The sequence below is a fragment of the Lacerta agilis genome, chromosome 5 (genome assembly GCF_009819535.1).
Source record: "Lacerta agilis isolate rLacAgi1 chromosome 5, rLacAgi1.pri, whole genome shotgun sequence".
Lineage (NCBI taxonomy): Eukaryota > Metazoa > Chordata > Lepidosauria > Squamata > Lacertidae > Lacerta > Lacerta agilis.
In genome coordinates this window covers 7,450,230-7,473,715 of record NC_046316.1, presented here as the reverse complement: position 1 = coordinate 7,473,715, position 23,486 = coordinate 7,450,230, and the positions used below count along the sequence as shown (strand labels likewise).

Below are 23,486 nucleotides of genomic sequence, written 5' to 3'. Positions count from 1 at the left end.
TAATAAATTTAATTTAATTTAATTTCAAGCCACGCACAAATAAAGTTGCTAGATTCTGCACACTGATCCATTCATTTGATGCAAAGTCTGAAGACAAGGAAAAGGTGGTGTTTGTCCCACAGCATGTGCCATTGATGCTTGTCATGGTTTATTTGAGTCACGCTCTTCCGAGTGTTTGAGGTTATTTAGTATTATAGGTTAAGATGAAAGAAAAGACAGCTTTATCACCCACAGCAGTTCTGTGCACAGGCTCTCAAGAGGAATGGAGTGGTGGGAGAGCAGAGGAACAGATACGTCGTATCTTATCCCAACACCAAAACACTGCACCTCAGAAAGGAAAATTCCATTCTGGAAATGGGTGACAATTACAAGAACGATCAGTAAAAGTATGAAACAATGTGACCTAGGCTTCAGAACTGTACCACACCGCACAAATCTTGTGGCACGAATCTAGGATAGTGAGAAATGTTCATTACTTTTCATTTGCTAACTGCAAGGAAGGTGATTCTCTCATTTTGTTTAAATATATCATACTACTAAAGGGCTTACGTATCCTATTTCATGCTTTACTACGTATTACGGAACAAGAATAATAATGCAGGAATAGAAAAGTATCTCGCTCCATTAAGCCAGCACTCCACTTGGAAGGAAGTTGCAATTGACTCGCCAAACTTGCTTCTTAATAAGGCCAGATGCTACAATATACACATGGCTGCAAATGAAAACAGAAGTGTTATGTCTAATTCCCTTCCCCTTGGGTAACCCATATTTTGGCTTCCAGTGTGGTGTAGTGGTTAAGAGCGGTAGACTCGTTATCTGGGGAACCGGGTTCGCGTCTCCACTCCTCCACATGCAGCTGCTGGGTGACCTTGGGCTAGTCACACTTCTCTGAAGTCTCTCAGCCCCACTCACCTCACAGAGTGTTTGTTGTGGGGGAGGAAGGGAAAGGAGAATGTTAGCCGCTTTGAGACTCCTTCGGGTAGTGAAAAGCGGGATATCAAATCCAAACTCTTCTTCTTCTTCTTCTTCTTCTTCTTCTTCTTCTTCTTCTAAAATTGTGCATTTCCCTGGCCAATGATGGGGAATGTGAGCAGGTCAAATGCACAAAGCCAATGGTATCTGGCCACAGGTAAGTTGTAGGAATTTTTTTTTTGGGGGGGGGGGGAGGGAATGACAACAACAATGCTAAAGACCACTGTTCCCATCAGCAGCCACCAGCTTACATAAGCTCATGAATGAAGCAAGTTGTAGCCATTTTTGCACACATAATAAATAAATGCAAAGCATGTCAAATGTCAACAATGTAAATGAGATCAACTTTACACTCAATACAAAATATCAACACATATGTCAAGACATCCATTTTTTTTTTAAAAAAGTATTTATCTCTTTGACAATATTTATGTACAGGAAAGTATCAATTAGGCTTCTGAGCCTCTGCCTTTTCTACCACACTCCCTACTGCCACTCTCTCCCCAGTGTTTCTGAAGCTTGGAGGACCCAAAACAACCCATAATATGGTGAGAGGGCATGCAGACAAAAGTGAGGGGCGGGAAATCAACAAACCAACCCACCCCCCTCGTGCAAGCAGGTCTGGAATCCCAGCTTTTTCAAGGAACTTATAATCATAATCACATTCAGGTGGTTATCATTAAAGAGGAGATGCTTAATGGATTAAAATGGATCCAGTGTTGTCTTCCTGTATTTCCTTTTCAGAGTATCTGGAGGCACTCAGTGTTTGGATGTCAGAGTGAGCGTAGATGAGACGCGGAAAATCTGTGGCAACATATTACTCAGCTGATAAAACATTTCTTCAGAAATACTCTGTAATAGAAAGGAAGAGAGCCAAAGAGTAAGTATGCTTCTTGTTCTCTCTAGCTCAAACACAAATTAAGCCTCTGAGCTTTCCTTGCAACTTTTTAAATTTTTATTTATTTAATTTACATCCAGCTCTTCCTCCTGAACTACACACCAAGAGGGAGACGGAATTTCCAGCTATTCAGATTCATCCCAGCAATAATTAAACATGCCTCTCATTTCACAAAATAAACCCGTGTTTATTTGATACAAACAGCTATTTTACAAAATGTGTGAATCTAAGTTCTGCTTATCAGCTACAAATAGCCACTTAATTATATTTTTATCCCACCCTCCCTCCAAGCAGCTCAGGGCAACATATACGATGACCACCCCCATTTTATCCATACAATGAACCTGTAAGCTGGGATATAAACTAGGGAGTTCCAAAGCTGAACTGAGATTCGAATCCAGGGCAGGCATTCCATCTGATAAACCACACTGCTATTATTATTATTTTTAAAAACAATAACAAAACCATGGGATTAGGAGGTGCCTTTTGGCATAAAGTTGATAGTCACAAGATTTAATTTTTTTTAAAAAAAATACCACCACCACTCAGAGCAATCTATGAAGCATTTCTGTTCTAGAACCTATCAAAATTTCTGTTCTAGAACATAACAAAATTTAAAGTGTGTGTGTGTGTGTGTGTGTGTGTGTGTGTTAACTAACTTACCTGCGGTACCAGGAATTGAACCGTCCGAGAAATCCCTCCATCCCATGAAGCCATTTCCATCATGAATCCTGGAAGGAATTCAAAAACACAGTGACCCTCTAAGTTATTGTATATAATAGAACATGGCTTCTGTGATTAAGCTACCTGACTGAGCAAAGCCAGTTAGGAGCTCCCAGTTTTCTACAACAGCTTCACATCACAACATGAAAGGAACTGGCTTGAGTCAGGCGTACAAGCTTTTGCCCAAGTTCCACCTAAAGGAGTGCAGACTTTCAGTGGTTTTGCTAGTACAATTCAATGTGGAATAGAACGGGAAAGGAACATCCTTGGAAGAGGAATTCTTATCTCCCCACACTACATTGCCCACAACCCCAAAAGCAAGGACAGCTTCCTGCAACATGTTGCTTTTCATACAAGGCTTGGTTGGGACTGGAGGCAGGCGGCATTTCTTATTCCTCCACCTTCATAGTCATAGTGTAGAGAAACAAGTCTACATGGTCTTACCTAATGTACTATCATTAAATCATGCAGAGCAGTTACTTCTAAGTTTATGGTGCCTATCTGGTATTCTCAACGGGAAGGCCCAAAGAGTTTATTCTGGTCTTGAAAAGCTCAATAAGACAAAGAGCTCTTGGCATAGTGGATTTTATGATGGATACGCCGTTCGGAAGAAAATAATAATATTGATATGCAGTGTGGTTCAGGCTGCAATTCCACACACATCTTCATAGTAGTTACCGTATTTTTCGCTCCATAAGACGCACTTTTTTCCTCCTGAAAAGTAAGGGGAAATACCTGTGCGTCTTATGGAGCGAATGGTGGTCCCTGGAGCTGAATTGCCCAGGGGCCAAAAGCAGATTGTGCTTTTTATTTCACAAAGAGAAAAGGGAGTGTTGAAAGGACCCTGCTCAGCAGCTGATCAGCAAGAGAGTCCCGGCTCCCTTTCAGCCCCGCCCTCCTTTGTTGAATGTGCTGCAGAGGGAGGTTGTTTGTTTCCCCAGCTACATGTGACTGGCTGATTAGATTATCTGTCTGGAAACAGTAGAAATGGCTCCCTTTCCTTAAGATTTTTCAGAAATGTGAGTTAAACCCCATAAAAATGGGGCTTGTCCTCTTTGCTTTTCCCCCTTTGCAAAAGGAGCTTTGCTTTTCCCCCTTTGCAAAAAAAAGCTGCAAAACCTTTAGCTGATCCTCAAAACAAACAAACAAAAAAAAACCCAGGGCTTTTCCCTTTGCAAAAAAAAGCTGCAAAACTTCTAGCTGATTCTCAAAAAAACCAGGGTTTTTCCCTTTGCAAAAAAGCTACAAAACTTTTAGCTGATCCTCAAAAAAACAAAAAACAAAAAAAAACAGGGCTTTTAGAGGAGGAAAACCAGAAAAAAAATTTTTTCTTGTTTCCTCCTCTAAAAATGAGGTGCGCCCTATGGTCCGGTGCGTCCTATGGAGCGAAAAACGTTTTCAAACAGTTCAGAAATCACTACTTTAGTTGAACATACAAAGTTGACTCATGCTGATTTAGTTTAGTCTAGTGCTGTCTATTCTGACTGGCAGCAGCTATTTGTAACCAGAGATGCCAGGGATTAAACCTGGGACTTTTTGCTTGCAATGCATATGCTCACTGAGTGAAGGCTGTTCCCATTACTCTTGAAATTGGCATTTCCAAAAAAATGTAGAATATGACTGTGCACTACTAACCTTTAACACACTTAAATACAAGCTCTGCCCTTTTCAGACACCAGGATATAGTCATTTCCTTAAAATAGAAAACAAAATTTTAAATTGATTAATTATCAATTAAATAGCAGGGGCTTTATATACAGGTGAAACTAAAAAAAATTAAAAAATAGAATATCGTGGAAAGGTTCATTTCTTTCAGTAATTCAACTCAAAAGGTGAAACTAATATGAGATAGATTCATGACATGCAAAGCGAGATATGTCAAGCCTTTATTTGTTATAATCGTGCTGATTATGGCATACAGCTGATGAGAACCCCAAATTCACAATCTCAACTTTGGGGTTCTCATCAGCTGTACGCCATAATCATCACAATTATAACAAGCAAAGGCTTGACATATCTCGCTTTGCATGTCATGAGTCTATCTCATATATTATATTAAACTCCAGTAGCTAATGAAAACAATTGCTTACATAAATGGACTTTTCCATGATATTCTAATTTTTCGAGTTTCACCTGTACAGATCAAGACACACAGCAAATGACTCAAATTAATAAGCCATTGCAACAAGTTAACTGTTTTTCTTTTTGGTCACCATTTCTTCATTCATCCAACTTTAATATCTCAAATTTATGGAATATACAGTTCCTATGTTCACTCAATCCCCTCCCCAAACCACTGCCTGTTGCTCGCCCTCCCCCAATATCTTTATTTACACAAGTCTCGTTTCATTTAACAGTGAGACATAGGGCAATGGGACCAAGTCTCTCTAGAAGGTTTGTGGGTTCTCACTTTCTAGAGGTCTTCAAGAAGAGGCTGGACAGCCACCTTGGGGGCGATCTAGTTCTATCAAGTGGGGGTTGCACTACACGGCCTAAAAGATCCTCTCCAACTCTGATTCTATCACACCACAGTCAAACTATACTAAGTGTGATTAAATCTGTTCCTCCGCCATGCACTATGTCATCATACTCCAAAAGCACATTAAGGGTCCCAATCATTTCATAAGTCTGCTAGTAAATAAGCTCTGTAAATTCATTCTTGGGTTCTCAAAATACACCAATTTACAGGTGAAACTTGAAAAATTAGACTATCGTGGAAAAGTCCATTTATGTAAGCAATTGTTTTCATTAGCTACTGGAGTTTAATATATGAGATAGACTCATGACATGCAAAGCGAGATATGTCAAGCCTTTGTTTGTTATAATTGTGATGATTATGGCATAAAGCTGATGAAAACCCCAAAGTTGAAATTGTTAATTTGGGGTTCTCATCAGCTGTACACCATAATCATCACAATAATAACAAACAAAGGCTTGACATATCTCGCTTTGCATGTCATGAGTCTATCTCATATATTAGTTTCACCTTTTAAGTTGAATTACTGAAAGAAATGAACCTTTCCACGATAGTCTAATTTTTCGAGTTTCACCTGTATATCAGCTGATGACTGCATTTATCTTGCTGCTTTATCAGTTGCCATCTGTGCTTTAACTGGTTTTTTAATGTTATATTTTCAAGGTTATTGACTTAGCCACCTTGAGGGCCTAGTGTAGAAAGTCAAAGCTTACACTTGATAAAATAAATAACTGTTCAATTCAGGTTAAATTTCAGACTCATTGTTTGGAAGCAGCCAAATCTGTCCCACCATTTCCTACTAGGATAGCAAGACTAAAATACCCAGATTCAGTGAATATGTGTAAAATACAGACTGAAGGTAAAACCACAAAACATCTTGTAAACTGGAAACATTTAGAGTCAATTTTCTCATGATGCAAATCCTTAATGTCTGTTTACTTAGCCCTTGAGGTTATGTAATATATGAATCAGAAAGAGTAGCAAGGGATAACGGAATACAGATTTAGGGATTTTTCAGGCTTAGCGGAAGAAATACTAGATCTCCATTGTAATTTCATCTGCCCACACACTTGCTCACATGCAACGTGGGTGTTTGCCGGTGGTTTTGATCTGCGTCTTGGCGAAGATAAAAACCAGACTCTAAAAAGGAAGGTCCTGTTGTTCTGAAGGGAAATTAGCAGCACATTTGGCAGTCAGTGAGGTTACCAGCTGATGCCATAAAAGGCTTTCTGGAAGAAACAGGATGTGACACTTGGATGACGACTGCTTTGGACGACAACGTGTGTACTTGTCGTTTTGGGTATGCACAGAATAAAAATAAGCCCGGGCACAGAGAACAGCACAGAATTTAAATCTATAAAATTAAATCTTCTCAGAAACAGCACCGTTTATCTTATTTAACAAAATTTATACTCCGCTGGATTGTAATAAAAGCTCTAAGCAGTTTACAAGAAATCTTAGAATTGTAAATAAAAAAACAGGCAAAAACAAGTCAAAACATATAAAAAAACAATTAAAATTAACAATAGACTAAAGAGAGATTAAAACACACTAACGTCAATGTGTTTGGATAGGCTTGTCTAAACAAGTGATGTTTTAACAACTGGCAAAAAGTACAAAAAGGCACCTGCCTGAAGTCAATAGGGAAGGAGATCCAAAGTACAGGTGCTGCCACAATGAAAGAATGATTTCTTACAAGTGAGGAATGAGCGTTATGTGGCAGTTGCAGCCACTGCGCAGAGGGAGTTACAAGCGCCATCGGCCAATGGAACTCATTCCTCTGCACCTCGCTTCCCCCTCGGTTTAAGGGCCAGTGTGTTGATGGTGGCACCTGATGGCAGTGGTTTCACCCGCGATATACCGCCAGGTGAAAGTGCCATCGTGCTCTGGCCCTCAGACCAGTCCTGGGCGATGCATCAATACCTAGTCAAGGTACTGTATCTTGCTTGTGGCCTACTTGGGGGGGGGGGAGCAGTTCCTGAGTTGCTGAAAAGTGCTGGAGGCTGCTGCCCTGTAGACATTTGTGAAGGCAAGGGGAGTTACAGACATGCGCACCCAAGAAAGACATGGGCCTGATCCGGTGCACTGAACCATGTGGAACGGCTCTATGGGTCACGGGCAGGCAGCGATGCAAGTCCCCTTCCATGAATACAGTCCGTTGAGCAGGGAAAGGAAGAGGAAGGAGAAAGAGGGGAAGCCTTTTTCTTCTTCATTTTTTTTTAAGCAAACAACCTGAAAAAAATGTTTAGGAAAGGAAAGGAGGAAAAGGGTGGAAGCTGCCACTCCAAATGGAGGGAGGGTGGAAGATCTGGAGGGCAGATGGGGAAGCTGCTGCTCTGGGTGGAGAGGGGCTTCAGAGGAGTGGGGGGGGGGAGTAGAATAAGCTAGAACTAAGAGTGATGAGCCATGATCATTGCAGATGGTGACAGCAGTCACGAAATTAAAAGACGCCTGCTTCTTGGGAGGAAAGCAATGACAAACCCAGACAGCATCTTAAAAAGCAGAGACATCACCTTGCCAACAAAGGTCCGTATAGTTAAAGCTATGGTTTTCCCAGTAGTAATGTATGGAAGTGAGAGCTGGACCATACAGAAGGCTGGATCCGTTCCGAAGAATGGATGCTTTTGAATTATGGTGCTGGAGGAGACTCTTGAGAGTCCCATGGACGGCAAAAATATCAAACTTATCCATCCTTAAAGAAATCAGCCCTGAGTGCTCACTGGAAGGACAGATCCTGAAGTTGAGGCTCCAGTACTTTGGCCACCTCATGAGAAGGGAAGACTCCCTGGAAAAGACCCTGGTGTTGGGAAAGATGGAGGGCACAAGGAGAAGAGGACACAAAGGATGAGATGGTTGGACAGTGTTCTTGAAGCGACTGGCATGAGTTTGGCCAAACTGTGGGAGGCAGTGAAAGACAGGCGTGCCTGGCGTGCTCTGGTCCATGGGGTCACGAAGAGTCGGACACGACTGAACGACAAGAGTGATGAGAATGCCTCAGGTGGGAGCAAAAGCTGATTAGGAGACACCCACTTCCCCTCTGTCCACCAGGTGGAGCCGGAGCCCAACCCAGTGACCCTATCATGCAGGAGAAATGATAGGGTCCTCTCTAGCAATGCAATTAGAACCTCCTCTTTAATGGTGCCCATTCTATAGACTCCCATTGATTCCCAGGCCTGCAACTGCTAAAAGCAGGGTGATCCAATATCAGGGTGAGTGGCGACATCCCTGGGCGAAAATCAAATTCCCCTCCTTTCACACCAAGAGTTGTTCTTAAGGAGGGGTCATAAATTTCCCCCGTTTCTCTGGAGGGCCCCTATCATTCTGATATGCATTTTCACATATCACACACACAGGCATATGTCAGTAGGCTAACAGAGAAATCCCATTTTCGAGTGCAGTTGTACCTCCTGTTACGTCAGTGTCCGGTTGCATTTTTTTGGGATACGAACGCGGCAAACCCGGAAGTGTATACTTCCGGGTCTCACCTCGTGTGTGCATGCGCAGAAGCGCTCTGCGAGTCTCGTGTGTGTGTGCAGAAGAGGTGCTCTAGTTGCAGCCTTTTCGGGGTGCGAATGGCACCCTGGAACGGATCAAGTCCGTAACTAGAGTTACTACTGTATTCTTGTGAATACCAGTGACATTTTTTCTTAGGATCATGATGCAACATACTGCCAGATAAAAGCCAATGAACACTTGGTAACTGTGTGTTTATCAATAGATGGCAACTTCTGCTATTCAACAATCACGCCAATCACAGTACTGGAACGAGCACACAGCACAAAATCCTATTAATAAGCTAGAGAGGGCAGGTATTATCAAGGCCTAGTAAGTCAATCAGAATCCTTTCTAGTTTCTGACTGTGCCCAGAGCTATTTCCTCACAGGATGTGCCTACCGAGTGACAGAACACCCCCCATTTTGCAGAACCCCATGAATGTGTGTACTACCGTGTTTCTCCTAAAATAAGACACCGTCTTATTTTTTTTTTCGCTCAACAAAACACAGTATGGCTTATTTTCAGGGGATGTCTTATTTTAACCGCGTCGCATCGGTACGCTGCATAGCCACGCCTCTCCAGGCTGTTTTAATGGGAGGTACCACGTTACTATGGCTTATTTTCGGGGTATGGCTTATTTTTGGGGAATGGCTTATATTTCGCAAATGCATAGAAATCCTGCTATGGCTTATTTTATGGCTATGTCTTATTTTAGGAGAAACAGGGTAGCTAAGCTAGCTACCCTGAGCAAGCAGGGAGGAAGGCAGAATACCCGTGAACAAAATGTGAGTATTTTACTTATGTTCCTACTGCACTTGGGATGGGAGAAAAAATAATTGTGGGAGAGAGTGCTTGCTCCTCCTCCCATTTTTAACATAGGTTTTTAAACGGTGTCGAGAATTTCTTAAAATGATGGCGTTATGCAGCAGCAAGGAGGCCTGAAGTTTGTGTTTGTGGTGATGGGCTGTGGGGGGGGGGAATGTAGCTTTGAAGCTGAGCTCCAAAGTCTTTTAAAAAGCTCCTTGAAGTTTTCCAGAAGGCAGCTTGCTTTTATAGTATGGTCTGAGAACACTGCTGCACTGTGGAATCTTGTTAAATAGCAAGGGAGATGCACTCTGTAAGTGCCCATGGCCTTTATTTCTGAAGATCACAGTTCCTAATTGGGTTTTCACATTATATCTTGTAAACTGCTTTTCTACTCCAGGAACCTTTAGACTCCTAGGTCTTTTATTCACTGTGGGTCGATGCCCACCACTTTAGGAAATTAGCAGGTCTAGACTAGCAGGGTCAGTCATAGTATTGTTAAACAGGAAAAAGCAGTCACTGGTGATAAGTTGCTTACCTCAGACATATCGTGTACCAGCAGAAGAGGAATACTAACTGTGGTAATGTCATGTGTGCAACACACTTTGAGGATATTTCGTAGGCCCATTATTGCAGGATCCCGGGCAGTAATATTACCTGACCTCACATTATCATCCACACAGAGGTGAAAAGTAACATGAATCTCAGAGAGATTTGAATGACGGGTGATGTAAAATTCTCCTAAGGGGGAAAAATGTTATAATAAGTTTAGTGATAAATTTAAAACCAAACCTATGAAAGGAGTAAAACATGGGAAAGTATTTTAGCATTACATCCCAATTCTGGATATCAAATACTGTATGTTCTATTAGGTAAGAAATATAGTTCAATTTATATTGGCTTGAACATATAGCAGCCTTGAAAACGATGATTCTGCCAAAGTTTATTGTTTTTATTCTAAATTCTTCCCAGGTATATACACTGATTCTACATTTAAAAAGTGGCAGAATATTTTTGAATCGTTTAGTGAACAGCGTAGGAGATTTGGAATGCCATTAGTCTTTATTCTGACTCCTGTCAATAAGGGTCAACTATTGCAAGTACTGACTTGTAATGCTAAAAATTCCTGTGGGTTTCAATGGAAACAGCACACTTTCCTCCCTGCTTCTTTGCCTTGCTATCTCTGCTTCACTTTAAAAACTCTCTAACCCTTTCCTTAGTCTAACACGACATGGAAGACATGGGTCAAAAGCTTAGTCCTTTTACACCTTCACTTCTACTTTTTTTTTTAAAAAAAAACACCTAAATTTTAAAAGCCCAGATAACTGCTCTCAGTTCTCTGGTTTGGAAGGAAAAGGGCACCACACAGTAGAAAGATTTATTTGACAAAAGCAAACCTATTTTAGCTAAAATGCTGGATTCCTTACTATAAGGTATAAAAGTTTCCTGGTTTCAGAAAGCCCAAGTCTTCTCTGTCAGTTATGGTCCTCCTCAATCTCTGACAATGTCTGAAAGTCTATGAGAGATGCTACCTTAGAGAAGTAAGGGGGCGATTGTAGAAATTTATAAAACGTTGCTCTATTTCCAATACCCAGGTTGCTCTGGATCTTGTCAGCTATGGGAGGACATGAATATTAAAATTATTGAAGCTGAATGGAAAGCTACGTGATCTCGACCTCAATTACACTCTATCTCTGCTAAAGTACAGGAGACTAGTCTGATGGGACAGAAATCCAATTCACCTGAATTATATTTACTGGAGTCTAACCGCATATTTTTGGTGGAGTTTGTCAGGTTAAGGAAGGAAGTGCTTTTTCACCTGTGGAGGACTATGCCAGAAGGGCAGGTTTTTGGAAGATAGTATTTACCCAAATCACGCAGCAACCTATTAAACCAGATCCTTCGTTAGGTCTTCTTCCCTTTGTGCTTCAAGATGACACAAATCATTCTTTAATTCACAGAGACCTGAATTAAGTTACTGGTTGCAGCCCATCTCAAAATTGCCTAGCACTGGGAAACTCTGGGGTGCCTTTCAGTTAAACCCGATTTGGCAACTAGCTTTGAACGGTAAATTGACATGGGAATTTAAAAAAAGACTGCAATATGAATTCTAGCAAGGAACACATCTAACTGAACAAACTGCATAACTAAACGTACCAGGTAAAATATTTGATAGGTTTTGTTCTATGGTCTTAGATTTATCTTCATTGCCATTGTTTCTGTTTCCTGAATCTGTAGATGATAAAAAATAATAGTATATCATATGCAACTGAACGTATCATGGTTATGTATTATGTCACACGGGGAAAGATCAAATTGTTTTCTACACAAACAAGGAAGAAGCAACTGGAACATTTATAACGCAAGCAGCAGTGATCAATTGAAACACGAGAATTAAAACAAAAATTCTGTGTGCAGAAATGTATTCTTAAGTTACACTTTTGAAATGCTTATTTCCCTCGTTTTTACTGGCAAGGACACTATAAATCGCTTTCAGTTTATATTTGAAGGAAAGCAACTACAACTCGTACTGACCATGCAGTCTCTTGGACTTACTGCTGCGTTGTGCCCTGGCATAAAGTACAACCTGCTGAACAACTTCAAGTTGCTCCTGAATCCCAGGGAAGTGGAAGTCTGTGCACTCCTGGCAAACTGTTGCAAAATCTGGAAGAAAGGAAAGAAAGCTTGTAGATCTCAGTGGGGAAAAAACCTGGTTTATGAGCCAGAAGTTCACATGATTGAATACTTCTCTGTGTAAAAACGTTCCCTTCACATAGAAGACTAGGTGTCGGGGAAAGGTTCTAGCATGCAGGAGGGCTTTGATTTAAATTAAAAACCAACAATTTAAAACCAGCAAGGAAAAAAGGGTGCAAACCTGACTACTGAATAGTGTTAATTTACAGCTAAACAGAATGCTATTTATCCCATTTTTCATTCTTACAAGTGGGCCTTACAACTATTTGTGTGATGTTATTTGTTCATTATATCGCTTTGAAAAATTGTGCCTCCCCCCCCCCCAGATTTAACAATAAAATATGCAAAAAGTTAAAGGACACATGCCTCAGACTTGTTTCCTTGGCACAGACTAACACAGCTACCCCTCTGGGAGTTGCCATTTATACAAGGGAGCTCATACAGGAAGAATGAGAGGTTGCTGTCAAATGATCCATTATATGTTACATCGGGGGGGGGGGGGAAGTAAGTAGTTTTATAACTTTTGACCTGAACTCCACAAGAAGAAATCCAGTTCAAAGAGGATGACTTACCTCTTTTGATCCCACTGTACGAACTGATGCGATTATCCACTAACAAGACCAGGCCACAAAGAGAAGTTGAATAAAGCGACAGTGCCGTTTGAAGCCTGTGGAGTTTGACTCCACTGCGGTGATGGCGCTTGTGCTTGCAGAAGTCCAGCATATCTGCCCTCAGCAGTCTCAAGTTATGCATTGTTTTCAATTGGGCTCCTAGGCAGGAGGAAAAAAAATAAGATGTGTGTGTGTGTGAGAGAGAGACAGGGAGTGGGAGAAGGACCAAAAGGAGCTCAAGTCACCTCAGGAAAAGTGAATTATATAAGCATGTCCAGATACTCTGACTTTACTGCTGGGACTAAAGCTAATCTAAAACACACTGTAAAATAAGTTATCTGATCCCACATACTGTATAGAGGGAACAATAGCAAACATCAGAGCTATACTGTATGTCTCAGTTTAATGATGTTTAACTATTGTTAGCTTCTAATATCTAACCATACACATTCTCTCCCCAAAGGTGAACATATACATTATCTTGGTAACTTGTGGAAAAACAGACATGTATAGTGAAATAAGCCCAGTAGACTCACCCCAGATCAGAACAGAAATTTACTTAACCATAGTGTAGCAATGTCCTTGTGAAGGCAAAGTACACCAGTTCAGAGACAGATCAGCAGCAATTCTGCTAATATTTCAGCAATATCAAGCAACTCAACAGAGACACGGGTGGCGCTGTGGTCTAAACCACTGAGCCTAGGGCTTGCCGATCAGAAGGTCGGCGGTTCGAATCCCCGCAACGTGGTGAGCTCCCGTTGCTCGGTCCCGGCTCCTGCCAATCTAACAGTTCAAAAGCATGTCAAAGTGCAAGTAGATAAATAGGTACCGCTCCAGCGGGAAGGTAAATGGCATTTCCGTGTGCTGCTCTGATTCGCCAGAAGTGGCTTAGTCATGCTGGCCACATGACCCGGAAGCTGACTGTGGACAAACGCCAGCTCCCTAGGCCTATAGAGCAAGATGAGCGCCGCAACCCCAGAGTCGTCCGCAACTGGACATTACGGTCAGGGGTACCTTTACCTTTACCTATCAAGCAACTCAATCAATAGCAGAGGGGGGTGGAATACAAAAATATATAGAAAACAATAATCTGACTTCAGGGGAAATCAGACAGTTTTAGCATCTGTCTATTTGAAATAAACCCATTTTGGGTCAATTTGTATTTAGAAAATCTTTTGGGCTATCAGAGAAGACGTAATAGTCATCACTGATGCGATTTCCAAATTTCTTTTGCTGGTGCATGAAATTTGCTTTACACTAAGTAAACTTAGCGATGGAAAATCTGCACTTGGCACAACCATTTTCGTTAGTTGTAAATCAACACCAGCCAAGCTTTTCAATGAATTTTTACTCACTGATGTGGTTACCAACATAGGTTTAGATCACAACTGAATACATTTCAAATTTTGGTAATTTGTGGCCTGTATGTATGTTAAGCCATTGAATATGGATATGTGGACAAATGTTCAATCTGGAAATGAATAAAAACGTGGCTGTGAGAAAAATCTCTAGGCGTTCAGTCTTTCACTTACCCAGATGAATAGTGAAGCTTTCTTCCAGCTGTCTCTGGTCTTCAAAAAGCCTCCCGTTGCCTTCTGCAGATTCTCTCCACTGATTGGGTTGGACATTTATTTCATCACTGAAATAAAAAGAAGAAGAAAATGAAGCCAGACAAAGCTTTCTGTCCCCCACTGTCTTCGTATTTATTAATTTGACAGGAACAGGCATTTTACCCTAACCATGTGAACTGAAAAAGCTTCAAGGGCAGAGCTACAGAGAGCCAATGTAGTGTAGCAGTTGGACTAGGATCTGGGAGACGAATAATAATAATAATAATAATTTATTTGTACCCTGCCCATCTGGCTGGATTTCCCCAGCCACTCTGGGCAGCTTCCAACAGATATTAGGATAAATAAAAATGTCACAGATTAAAAACTTCCCTGAACAGGGCTGCCTTCAGATGTCTTCTGAATGTAAGGTAGTTGTTTATCTCTTTGACATGGGATGGGAGGGCGTTCCACAGGGTGGGCGCCACTACTGAGAAGGCCCTCTGCCTGGTTCCCTGTAGCTTTGCTTCTCTCAGTGAGGGAACCGCCAGAAGGCCCTTGGCACTGGATCTCAGTGTCCGGGCTGAACGATGGGGGTGGAGACGCTCCTTCAGGTATACAGGACCGAGGCCATTTAGGGCTTTAAAGGTCAGCACCAACACTTTGAATTGTGCTCGGAAACGTACTCGGAACGTGTGTTCAAATCCCCACAAAGCCATAATTGCTTGCTGGATGATCCTGAACCAAACGCTGCCCTTAAGCCTAACCTACCTCACAGGGTTGTTGTAGTGACAAAATGGGTAGGGGAAGAGCTGTGCTCACCCCTTTGAGCACTTTGTTAAAACAAACAGCATAGCACAGAGAAACTTAGCCAACAGTCAGCCACCTTCATATTTAGGTCCCTGGTGCTGATCTTGCAACACAAGCAGACCCCTTCATTGTGACAGAATAACATCCTATCGGGGTCTCTCCCATCTCCTGTTTGCTTTTAGTCCACATTAGGGTGCGGATTTTCTACACTAAAATAAAATAACAGTTCCATAAATTAACCCAGGACTAGATTGAACATTTGGCCAGAAGACGCGACGGACCTCTACATCCCTAATCTGGTCCCCTTCTGATTAGTAACTAACAGATATAAACCCTAATCAGTAATTTAAGAAGAAAACTAAGAAAGAAGGGTACCCAATAGTGGTGCCGGGGTTTTTCAGATCCTCATGAAGCTTTACCACCCATTCCTGATACTCCTGTTTCTGTATAGCTGTAGTTTGCTTCAGTTCACTGTTCCACTTGTTCTCCAAAGCCTAAAAGGAGACACTGAGTCAGCCAACTGATTTAACAACAAATGAGCTGCCCAATTTATTCCAACCAGGTACTTCATTTACCTGCTGGGATTCAAAGTGTTGCGCTGCCAGCATGTTTACGTCTTGATCCGATAATGACTTCCCCAGTTCTTGCATCACCTTATCCATTTCAGCACCTTGCCTACAATAAAAATCTAGTCAGAAATATTTCGTTTGTTTGTAAAAAATATTTATGCATCACAATTTGGCCCTGACAAGAGACACCCCCCCCCCCCGGCACCATAAACATATGTCAACAGAAGAAAAGCTGAGAATAAATATCTTAAAAACAGCATCTTGGAAAAAGAGCATAAAAGACAACCAGCACTAAAAACCATTAAAGGCTTGGTGGAATGAAAAACACCAAAGAGGGGGGAAGCCAAATTTCCCTTGGGGGAGAGCTCGCGACAGGGTTTCTGCCACCAAAAAAGGTTTGTCTCCTTTCACTGCCATTATGTCAGCTGCCCTCCTGATGTTTGGAAATGCAACAGCCAGCATGACCAGGGCAGTTTACATGCTGCAATATCCATTTAGCAGAGGCTTTCTTCCTTTCTTTGAAAAGGTAGGGAGGCTTACAGAGCCTTTGCGAGACCTTCCCAGAGCCCAGTAAGCAAATCTGACAAGCTTAAAAGCTCTCTCTTCCCAGCGGGGAAAACTGGGCACAGAAAGAGCTTTTAAGCTGTCTGCCTTGCGTGAATTTAATTTGTGTGGTATCAGCTGCCACCAAGCGTGTGAAGCTGAGATCACGCAAGTTAAATGTGTGAAATAGTGACCTGCCCCCATCAAGGAAATTCCATACTACACAGCTAGTGGCCAGGATCCAAATAACTTTGACCCTAACACTAGTTCTATCAACTTCATAAGGAGGCTTATTAAGACCCTTCCATTACCACTACTTTTAAGTTTGTAAAGGACTGCAGATTTGTTTTTAATCAAGTGTCACACACACTCAACTCTATGGCAAAGGGAAACTTCAAAAACTGTCTTCAGCGGGGACAGTACATTAAAAAGGAGGGGCTTTAAAAAAGAAAATCAACTGTCTGTGCTTCAGTTCCTGACAGTATTTAAATCTCTGGTAGTTCTTTAGAAAAATAACACACACCAGATTATTTTCTTCTCTCTTTATAATAATTTTAGGACTAACAGAGAAAATAGCAGGTTTAAAAAATTACCTTTCTCGTAATTTTTTCAGTTCCACATCTCTTTCACTTATCAGTTCGGAGATGCTAACAAAATAATTGTGTTCCAGATTTAACAGAGTTTCAGAAGCAGGAGAATGGATAAGATCATGATAGACATCTGCAAAATCTTCATCCCAGCTTGGGTCTTCAGGTCTTGCATATTCCAAGGTTGCCTGGAAAATAAAATGATGACAATGTGCCTTGCACATGAAAAGAAGACTCGAAAATTCTTTTTAAATTGTTATACTGATTGGTCTCCTGTGGGACATTTTTGTTTTGATAAAATTTGTGGGTTTTCCCTTGAAGATTTTGCCTCCATGGTTCAGAATCCACGTGCTGACAACTGCTATGGACAAGGCGCAGCCATAACTAGCAAACAGGTGATCTCTCCCTCATTCATTCTTGTATAGCAACTGTCTATAACTCAAATGAGGCGTATTTTTTATGCTCCAACAAAGATGCTAAGTGCAAAAAAGGCACTTCAGTAATTTTGCTGACTGGCCCAAAAAGGCTGCTGATCCCTGATTTGGGCCATAGTTTCCCAAGAGGTGTCACATAGTTTTAAGATGCTGATATCAAGTAATTCATCGAAAAGGGTCTTTGATTCAGATCTGTAATTCTTAATTTGGAAGTTGATGTCAATAGTCCCTGGAGAAACAAGATTTATAAAATGAAATCTGTGAGAACTTGAATTTGATTAGGGGACAACGTGCGAATCAACTCTATGTAAACTTTTCATAAATTCCTATTAGCTGATATTTGACTCCACTGATTGAACCAGATTGAACAAAGGGCTAACAACAGCTGCTGGGTATGTGCCTCAACAATAGCTGATATATATCACATTTATTGGGTGTGCCCTAAGATACAGGATTTCTGAAAATTAATGTGAGATACAAGACAGCCACAATTCACTATTCGATTCAGTATCTTACTATTTGGCTATGTAAGATTTATATAAGGTTATGAAGATATGAAAATGATTGGTGAGCATATGCCAGTTACAAGTACTGCTGTTAATATGGGAATTATCAATGGTGGCACTGCCAACCAGAATCTGAGAACACACACCAATCACACCATGGAGGTTTTCATTCCATTGTTCTGCATTGCTTCAACTTTTCAACTCCTGTTGAAAATTTTTCTATTCCATCAGGCTTACTTAGGCAATTAAGAATATATCTTTCCACAACAGCTAGCTGATTTCTGATTTTAACTATTTTATATGTTACTTTTTGTCAGGGAACTGCCCTCGGCACAGCGCAGTGAGGGTGACAGGGGTTTGGGATGTTACAGAGAGCCCCAACAACACCTGAGGAGCAGCACTTTTTCATCCAGTGGGGGCAGCAATGAGACCTCAAGCGGGGAAGGGGAGGTTTCTCAGGGAACAGGCAGCGAAGGCTCTAGGGATGTGAGAGAGCCCTTGCGCCCTGTGGGTGCAGAGGGTGGCACGCCACTTCCATCACCCCAATTGCGCAGAGGGATGCCACGTAGGGCAAGGAGGAGGAGATGCCGCATCCTGCGTCTTTTTTGCTTGGGGGGGGGGGTAACCGGAAAGGGGCACTCCCGGATTCTGCTGATGGATGATACAGATGTGTATTTGTTAGCTCTGCACTGTAAATAGTTTTGCACAATAAAACTATAAAAAGAAGCAACGGAATCGGCTGGTATTGCATGGGTTTTATGTACAATTGTTGTAAACCACTCTTGATATATTTTTACAAATGAATAAAAATAATCACACAGAGGTACAAGAAATTATTCAGTATCATTCTTCCTTTTAAACCCCATTCCTTTTGAATAATTACTGATGTTCTGTGTTGATAAGAATCTTTAGAAAAGGCAGTAAGATAACTTTAAAATGTTTTTTATCTGCATTAATGATTGTGAACAGCATGTTAAATAATATCAATGGCTCAGACTGTCAGTGTTTAGCAGTATTTTCCTAGTACAAGTGATTTTATTGATTAATGCAAACTTAATGCAATATGGTAGATTACAGATGTAATCAGATTCTCAGTTAAGTTTGTTAGTGCACCACATACCTTTAAACAGATAGGAGTGGGGCACTTCAGCCCTCCTGACGCTTCTGAACTATAACTCCCATCAGTCCCAGAAAGAAAAACACAGTACCACCCATCTTTTTTAAAATGTTAATAACTTAAAACCATCAATGTGCTACCAGCTGTCTAAAGATTCTGTGCAAACACACACAATTATTCAGTATCTGATATATTAATAACATTTTTGCCAGTGTTTGTTACAAAAGGAAAAAAGCAAACAAACTAAAAAGCAATTCATGTATTAGCAGAAAAAAGGAAGGCATAAGCCAAAGATGAAAACTCAACCAGCCTTCTAGCAATAATTAGTTATTAACGCCTTGCGAAATCGTTTATGTTCAAATTAACCATCATTTGTTAGAGCCAGAGAAGGGAGGAAGGCAAATAACTGAACAATGGAAAAGCAAACCCATTCTCTGAGCATGGATCCTGATGGAGCCAAACAGCAGTAGTTGGTTCATTATTTCGAATCAGAGAGTGAAATATCCAGTAAAGAATGAGTATGCTATATGGACAAAAATAAGTTCCAGCATCATCTTCTGAAGCATCTATAATGCTATGGAGACTTCTTACCTCAGTATAAGTTTTGGCCCAAGCATTTGCCAGTTGGTGTAAATCTACTTTGCCAGACTTTACAGCTTCCAGGGCTCCTTCTGCTTCTTCATCATGATCTTTTATGGATTCCTCCTCAATGAATCTATTCAGGGATTCCTTTAAATCTGAAATAATGGCAGTTTTTTTTTTTGGGGGGGGGTCATCCATCAACTGAAATGCTTATCTTATTAATTTACAGTCATTATAAAGGGTAAATTCGATTTTTTTTAATGGTTACTAAGAGGACATGCATAGGGAAGGTTGTAAGTTCCACACATTTGGTGTGCAAATTCCTCATACCCGATTTAGTATTTTTTCTGCATTACAGTTTCGTGGTCTGCTTCACAGGAGCATTCCCACAGCAGAAAGAAGGGAGGAGGCAAAAGTTCAGAGAAGGGAGGGAAGGAAGGAAGGAAGGAAGGAAGTCCCCCCCAACTTTTTAAATAAGGCGGGGGGAACTGAGATAAAAATTAAAGCTAGTAATGCAGAGTTAAAGAAAAACCTGAGCACAAGGGAGTAGAACTCCAACAAACGCCAGTCCCATGTTTCTGTCTTGGGCTAAACACAGTGCAATTCATCACATGAATGTATCCCACGCCATCCAGATAATATGTCTATAAAGCACATAGTTTATTAGCTACTGTGGCAAACAGTGCCCCCTTTAAAGTGATTATTCCATTATTTTAAGTGATCACAATATCTTGTGGGTCATTTTATCCAAATAATGTGACTGAATATTTAACAGGTGTTCCCCCCCCCCCTTGGATCTGCAGGGCAAAATAAGCAGCTATGAGTTACAGCAGGCACCCCCAAACTCAGCCCTCCAGCTGTTTTGGGACTACAATTCCCATCATCCCTGACCACCGGTCCTGTTAGCTAGGGATGATGGGAGTTGTAGTCCCAAAACATCTGGAGGGCCAAGTTTGGGGGTGCCAGAGTTATAGTTCCAACTTCCCTACATCCAAAAACAGAGTTTTGCATGTGCAGTGGCCCGCCTATGTATCTCCCTCCGACGTATGCAGATGGCATTACGTGAAATCCAAGTTTTTTACAGGCCCTATGCAACTGTGAGAAAGTCTATGTTTGATGGTATAGAATAAATCCTTACCGTTTTCTATGAAGCATGGCAAGTTGTAAGGACGCATCAGATGCCTATGCAAATGGGTAGCACTTTCTTGCACTGGGAATTTCAGAGGAACTGTAAGCACGAAATGTTGGTTTCCAGCCCTGAATTCATACAAAAACCCTCTCTCCTTACTACAGATTGTTCCTTGGTCGCCCTTCATTTCAAAGGCTTCCTGCATTGAAGCAAAACGAGAATGCTATTACCATTATATCTTTACACAAACACATAGGAAGGGGAGGGGAGTCAGTAAGTGAATTTTTAAAAAGTAAAAAAAAATGGAGATTGAAGACATTTACATTTGTTAAAAAATAAGGCATTACCTTATTTTATTCACCCTGCAGAAATTAATATTGTAGTAAATAAGATTTGTCAGATGTTCCCTGTTCTAAAACAGGGCACATTCACAGGATAGCACCACTGTTGTTTATTTTTAAAGTGGTGGGTTTTTTGTTTCTTTTAAAGATCCGATAAGGCAATTAAAAAATGAAGTTTACAAACAAGTACAGACAGGTACCATTTTAGGCACATCAAATATGTGTGTGACCATGCACATGTGCATTGCGCTGAACCCGGAAGTTACCCAAAAAGTCACAAAAAGGGATGGAATGAGGTCTTTGCAACTTCCTTCACACATGCCTTCAAGGAGTCAAGGGAGGCAAACATCATAATAGAATTAAAACTTCTACAAAATAATTTAAAACAACCTTCCGAAAAAGATTTTAGTATCTTAGAGGAGGGCACAACTAGCTACTATTTTGAATAGAAACATTTCTGTTAGGGGTGAGAATACGCAACAACATTTTGTTGCAAGCCCCATTTCTAATACATATAAAACCACTTCAACACACATAGTTTTATGTGTTTCTTTAATAATAATAATAATTTATTATTTATACTCCGCCCATCTGGCCGGGTCTCTTTAAGCCTTTCCGAAGTTAGCTTCTGAAGTTAAATACACTTTAGGAAATATGTACAAGCTCAAGAAGTTGTTTGGGCAGGGTGTTTTACAACAGGGCTGCTGCATCTTAAGACCCTAATTTTTTGTGACCTCATCTTTTAAACATATGGAACCTGAAGCAGGGTTGATGGCTCCAGCATACTGGGGGGGGGGGAGCAGGGTGCATGTAGAAGAAAGTGTATTGGCATCCACAGCCTACAGTGTTTAGCAGAGATGGGCTTCAGTTTTATGTAGCTTATAATATATGTGTATTATTATTATTATTATTATTATTATTATTATTATTTATTGAATTTATATGCCACCTCATATCTGGGGGTCTCAGGGCGGTTCACAGAATAAAATCAAGATATAAAACCACAAAATACAAAATAAAAACAAAAAAGCCCCCCAATAAAACACATTATTATTATTATTGGCAGTAGTACTGTAACTCTCCCCCCCCCATACACAATATTTTACATTTCAGAAACCAATTCAAAATTGAATTAAGTTTGCTTATGGTCTATCCTGGCCAGAATCACTCACAAGAAAAGTAGCAGCTGCTTAGTGGGCCACTAGGAACCTGCCAGCAAAAGATCCATCAGCAGGAACCCCCCCCCCCAAATACCACACAGGACATTGTATATCTTGGTCTCTGTCCCGAGAGAAGCTTATGGGTGAAGAGGGCTGTCACCTGCAGCAATGCTTCTGAATGGTCATTTGCTGGAGACCCCTTGCAGGGGAGAGAGGGACAGCTCTTCCACTAGGGTCCTGCCAGAGGGTCCCCCATGGTCATCTGGTTGGCCCTTTTGAGAAGAGGGTGCTGGGCTAGAGCCCCCCCCCCCTTGGTCTGATCCTGCAGGGGTTCTTCTCATGGGCTTATGGTGGGGGAAACAGGAGGGCGCCCCCAATAAAATATCTGAGGGCGTTGCATTCAAGTGGGGCGCCCAGGGCCGGATTGAGGTTTGATGAGCCCCTAAGCTACTGAAGGTAATGGGGCCCTTTATATGTCCAGCTGCCCTTTGTCAACAACAAATTGTGGCTCTTTTTTGTGTTGAATATATGCAGTACATGGTCATTTATGGACCGAATAGGTATCTAAAGCCATTTGCACGTTAACAAAATATGCATTTTTATCACAGTAATTGTTGAACTGAAATACATTTAAGAAGAAGTATATTAATAGTGAAATAATTATTAAGCTCTAACATAACATGATTTTTTGTTCGTGACAAACTTAATAATGCAAACACATTGGCATTTGGCAATAACAAAAATTCCTATAGAAATGAGCAAAGCAGTGATATTTTAGGGAGCAGGCTAGCAGGCTTTACATCATAGGAGCCTACACAACACAAAACACTGTTGTTGGATGTAGGGTTTTCCCCCCCTTTAATTTTTTTTGGGGGCCCCCAAGAGAGTGGGGCCCTAAGCTTATTGTTATTGCTTGTTTAGCTTATTGGTCAATCCAGCACAGGGGCCGCCCCATCAATTGTGCAGGGCGGGGCTTGCCTGGGCCCCCAAATATTTTATTCAAGTCCCCCCCACCACCACCACCCCTCTGCCTGCAGGGGGAACCAGACGCGGTTCCTGGTTCCCTCCTTCACGACACGCGTTTATAAACACCCGTTACATTATAGCAAACCAAAACTGCAGGCATTCCTCGGGTTCTCTCCCCCCCCCTCTTTCGGACAAGCGAAGTTCCGTCAAAGCGAAGAGCCTCCACCCCCCCCCCCCAAAAAAAAACCCGGGCCTTCACCTGAGGCGACACGGAAGCAGCCCGAGAGCCAGCGTTGTGCCTTGGAGAACACAAGAGGGAAACCCCAGAAACTTACGCGCTCCTGAACCCCCTCGCTGCCCTCCTTCGGCGGAATGCCCGTTTCACACGAGACGTGAGTCCCCGCGTCGGCCAGGACACGCCCCGCCCACTTTTCTGTCCCCCGGAACCTTCTCCTCACGGGAGAGAGCGCGAGGGTGGGGAGGGCTGGCACTTCCGTCACATCCGGCCTCCTCTTGCCGTCA

General features: G+C 41.6%; 1 protein-coding gene across 1 annotated transcript; it reads right to left on the bottom strand.

Moving 5' to 3' along the window:
• Positions 1–1,617: 1,617 nt before the first annotated feature.
• C5H12orf4 (chromosome 5 C12orf4 homolog) lies at positions 1,618–23,411 on the bottom strand. The gene is made up of 14 exons (XM_033148367.1): positions 23,300–23,411; positions 20,507–20,696; positions 19,378–19,523; positions 16,736–16,917; positions 15,606–15,705; positions 15,406–15,524; positions 14,206–14,312; positions 12,635–12,832; positions 11,904–12,032; positions 11,526–11,600; positions 9,907–10,109; positions 4,229–4,286; positions 2,534–2,601; positions 1,618–1,824 (listed from the first exon to the last, which is right to left on the bottom strand). Exons 2-14 carry the CDS (start codon positions 20,682–20,684, stop codon positions 1,732–1,734), a joined length of 1,656 nt encoding a protein of 551 aa, XP_033004258.1. The 5' UTR covers positions 20,685–20,696; positions 23,300–23,411; the 3' UTR covers positions 1,618–1,731.
• Between the last annotated feature and the right edge of the window lie 75 nt (positions 23,412–23,486).

Bases quoted from the DNA above. Each gene is read 5' to 3' on its own strand.
- C5H12orf4 (XM_033148367.1), bottom strand. From the start codon at position 20,684: ATGAAGGGCGACCAAGGAACAATCTGTAGTAAGGAGAGAGGGTTTTTG. The intron at 16,918-19,377 runs GTAAGAAGTCTC...TTTATTTTCCAG, and splicing joins GGGCCAAAACTTATACTGAG to GCAACCTTGGAATATGCAAG. The intron at 11,601-11,903 runs GTCAGTACGAGT...TATCATCTACAG, and splicing joins TAAGTCCAAGAGACTGCATG to ATTCAGGAAACAGAAACAAT.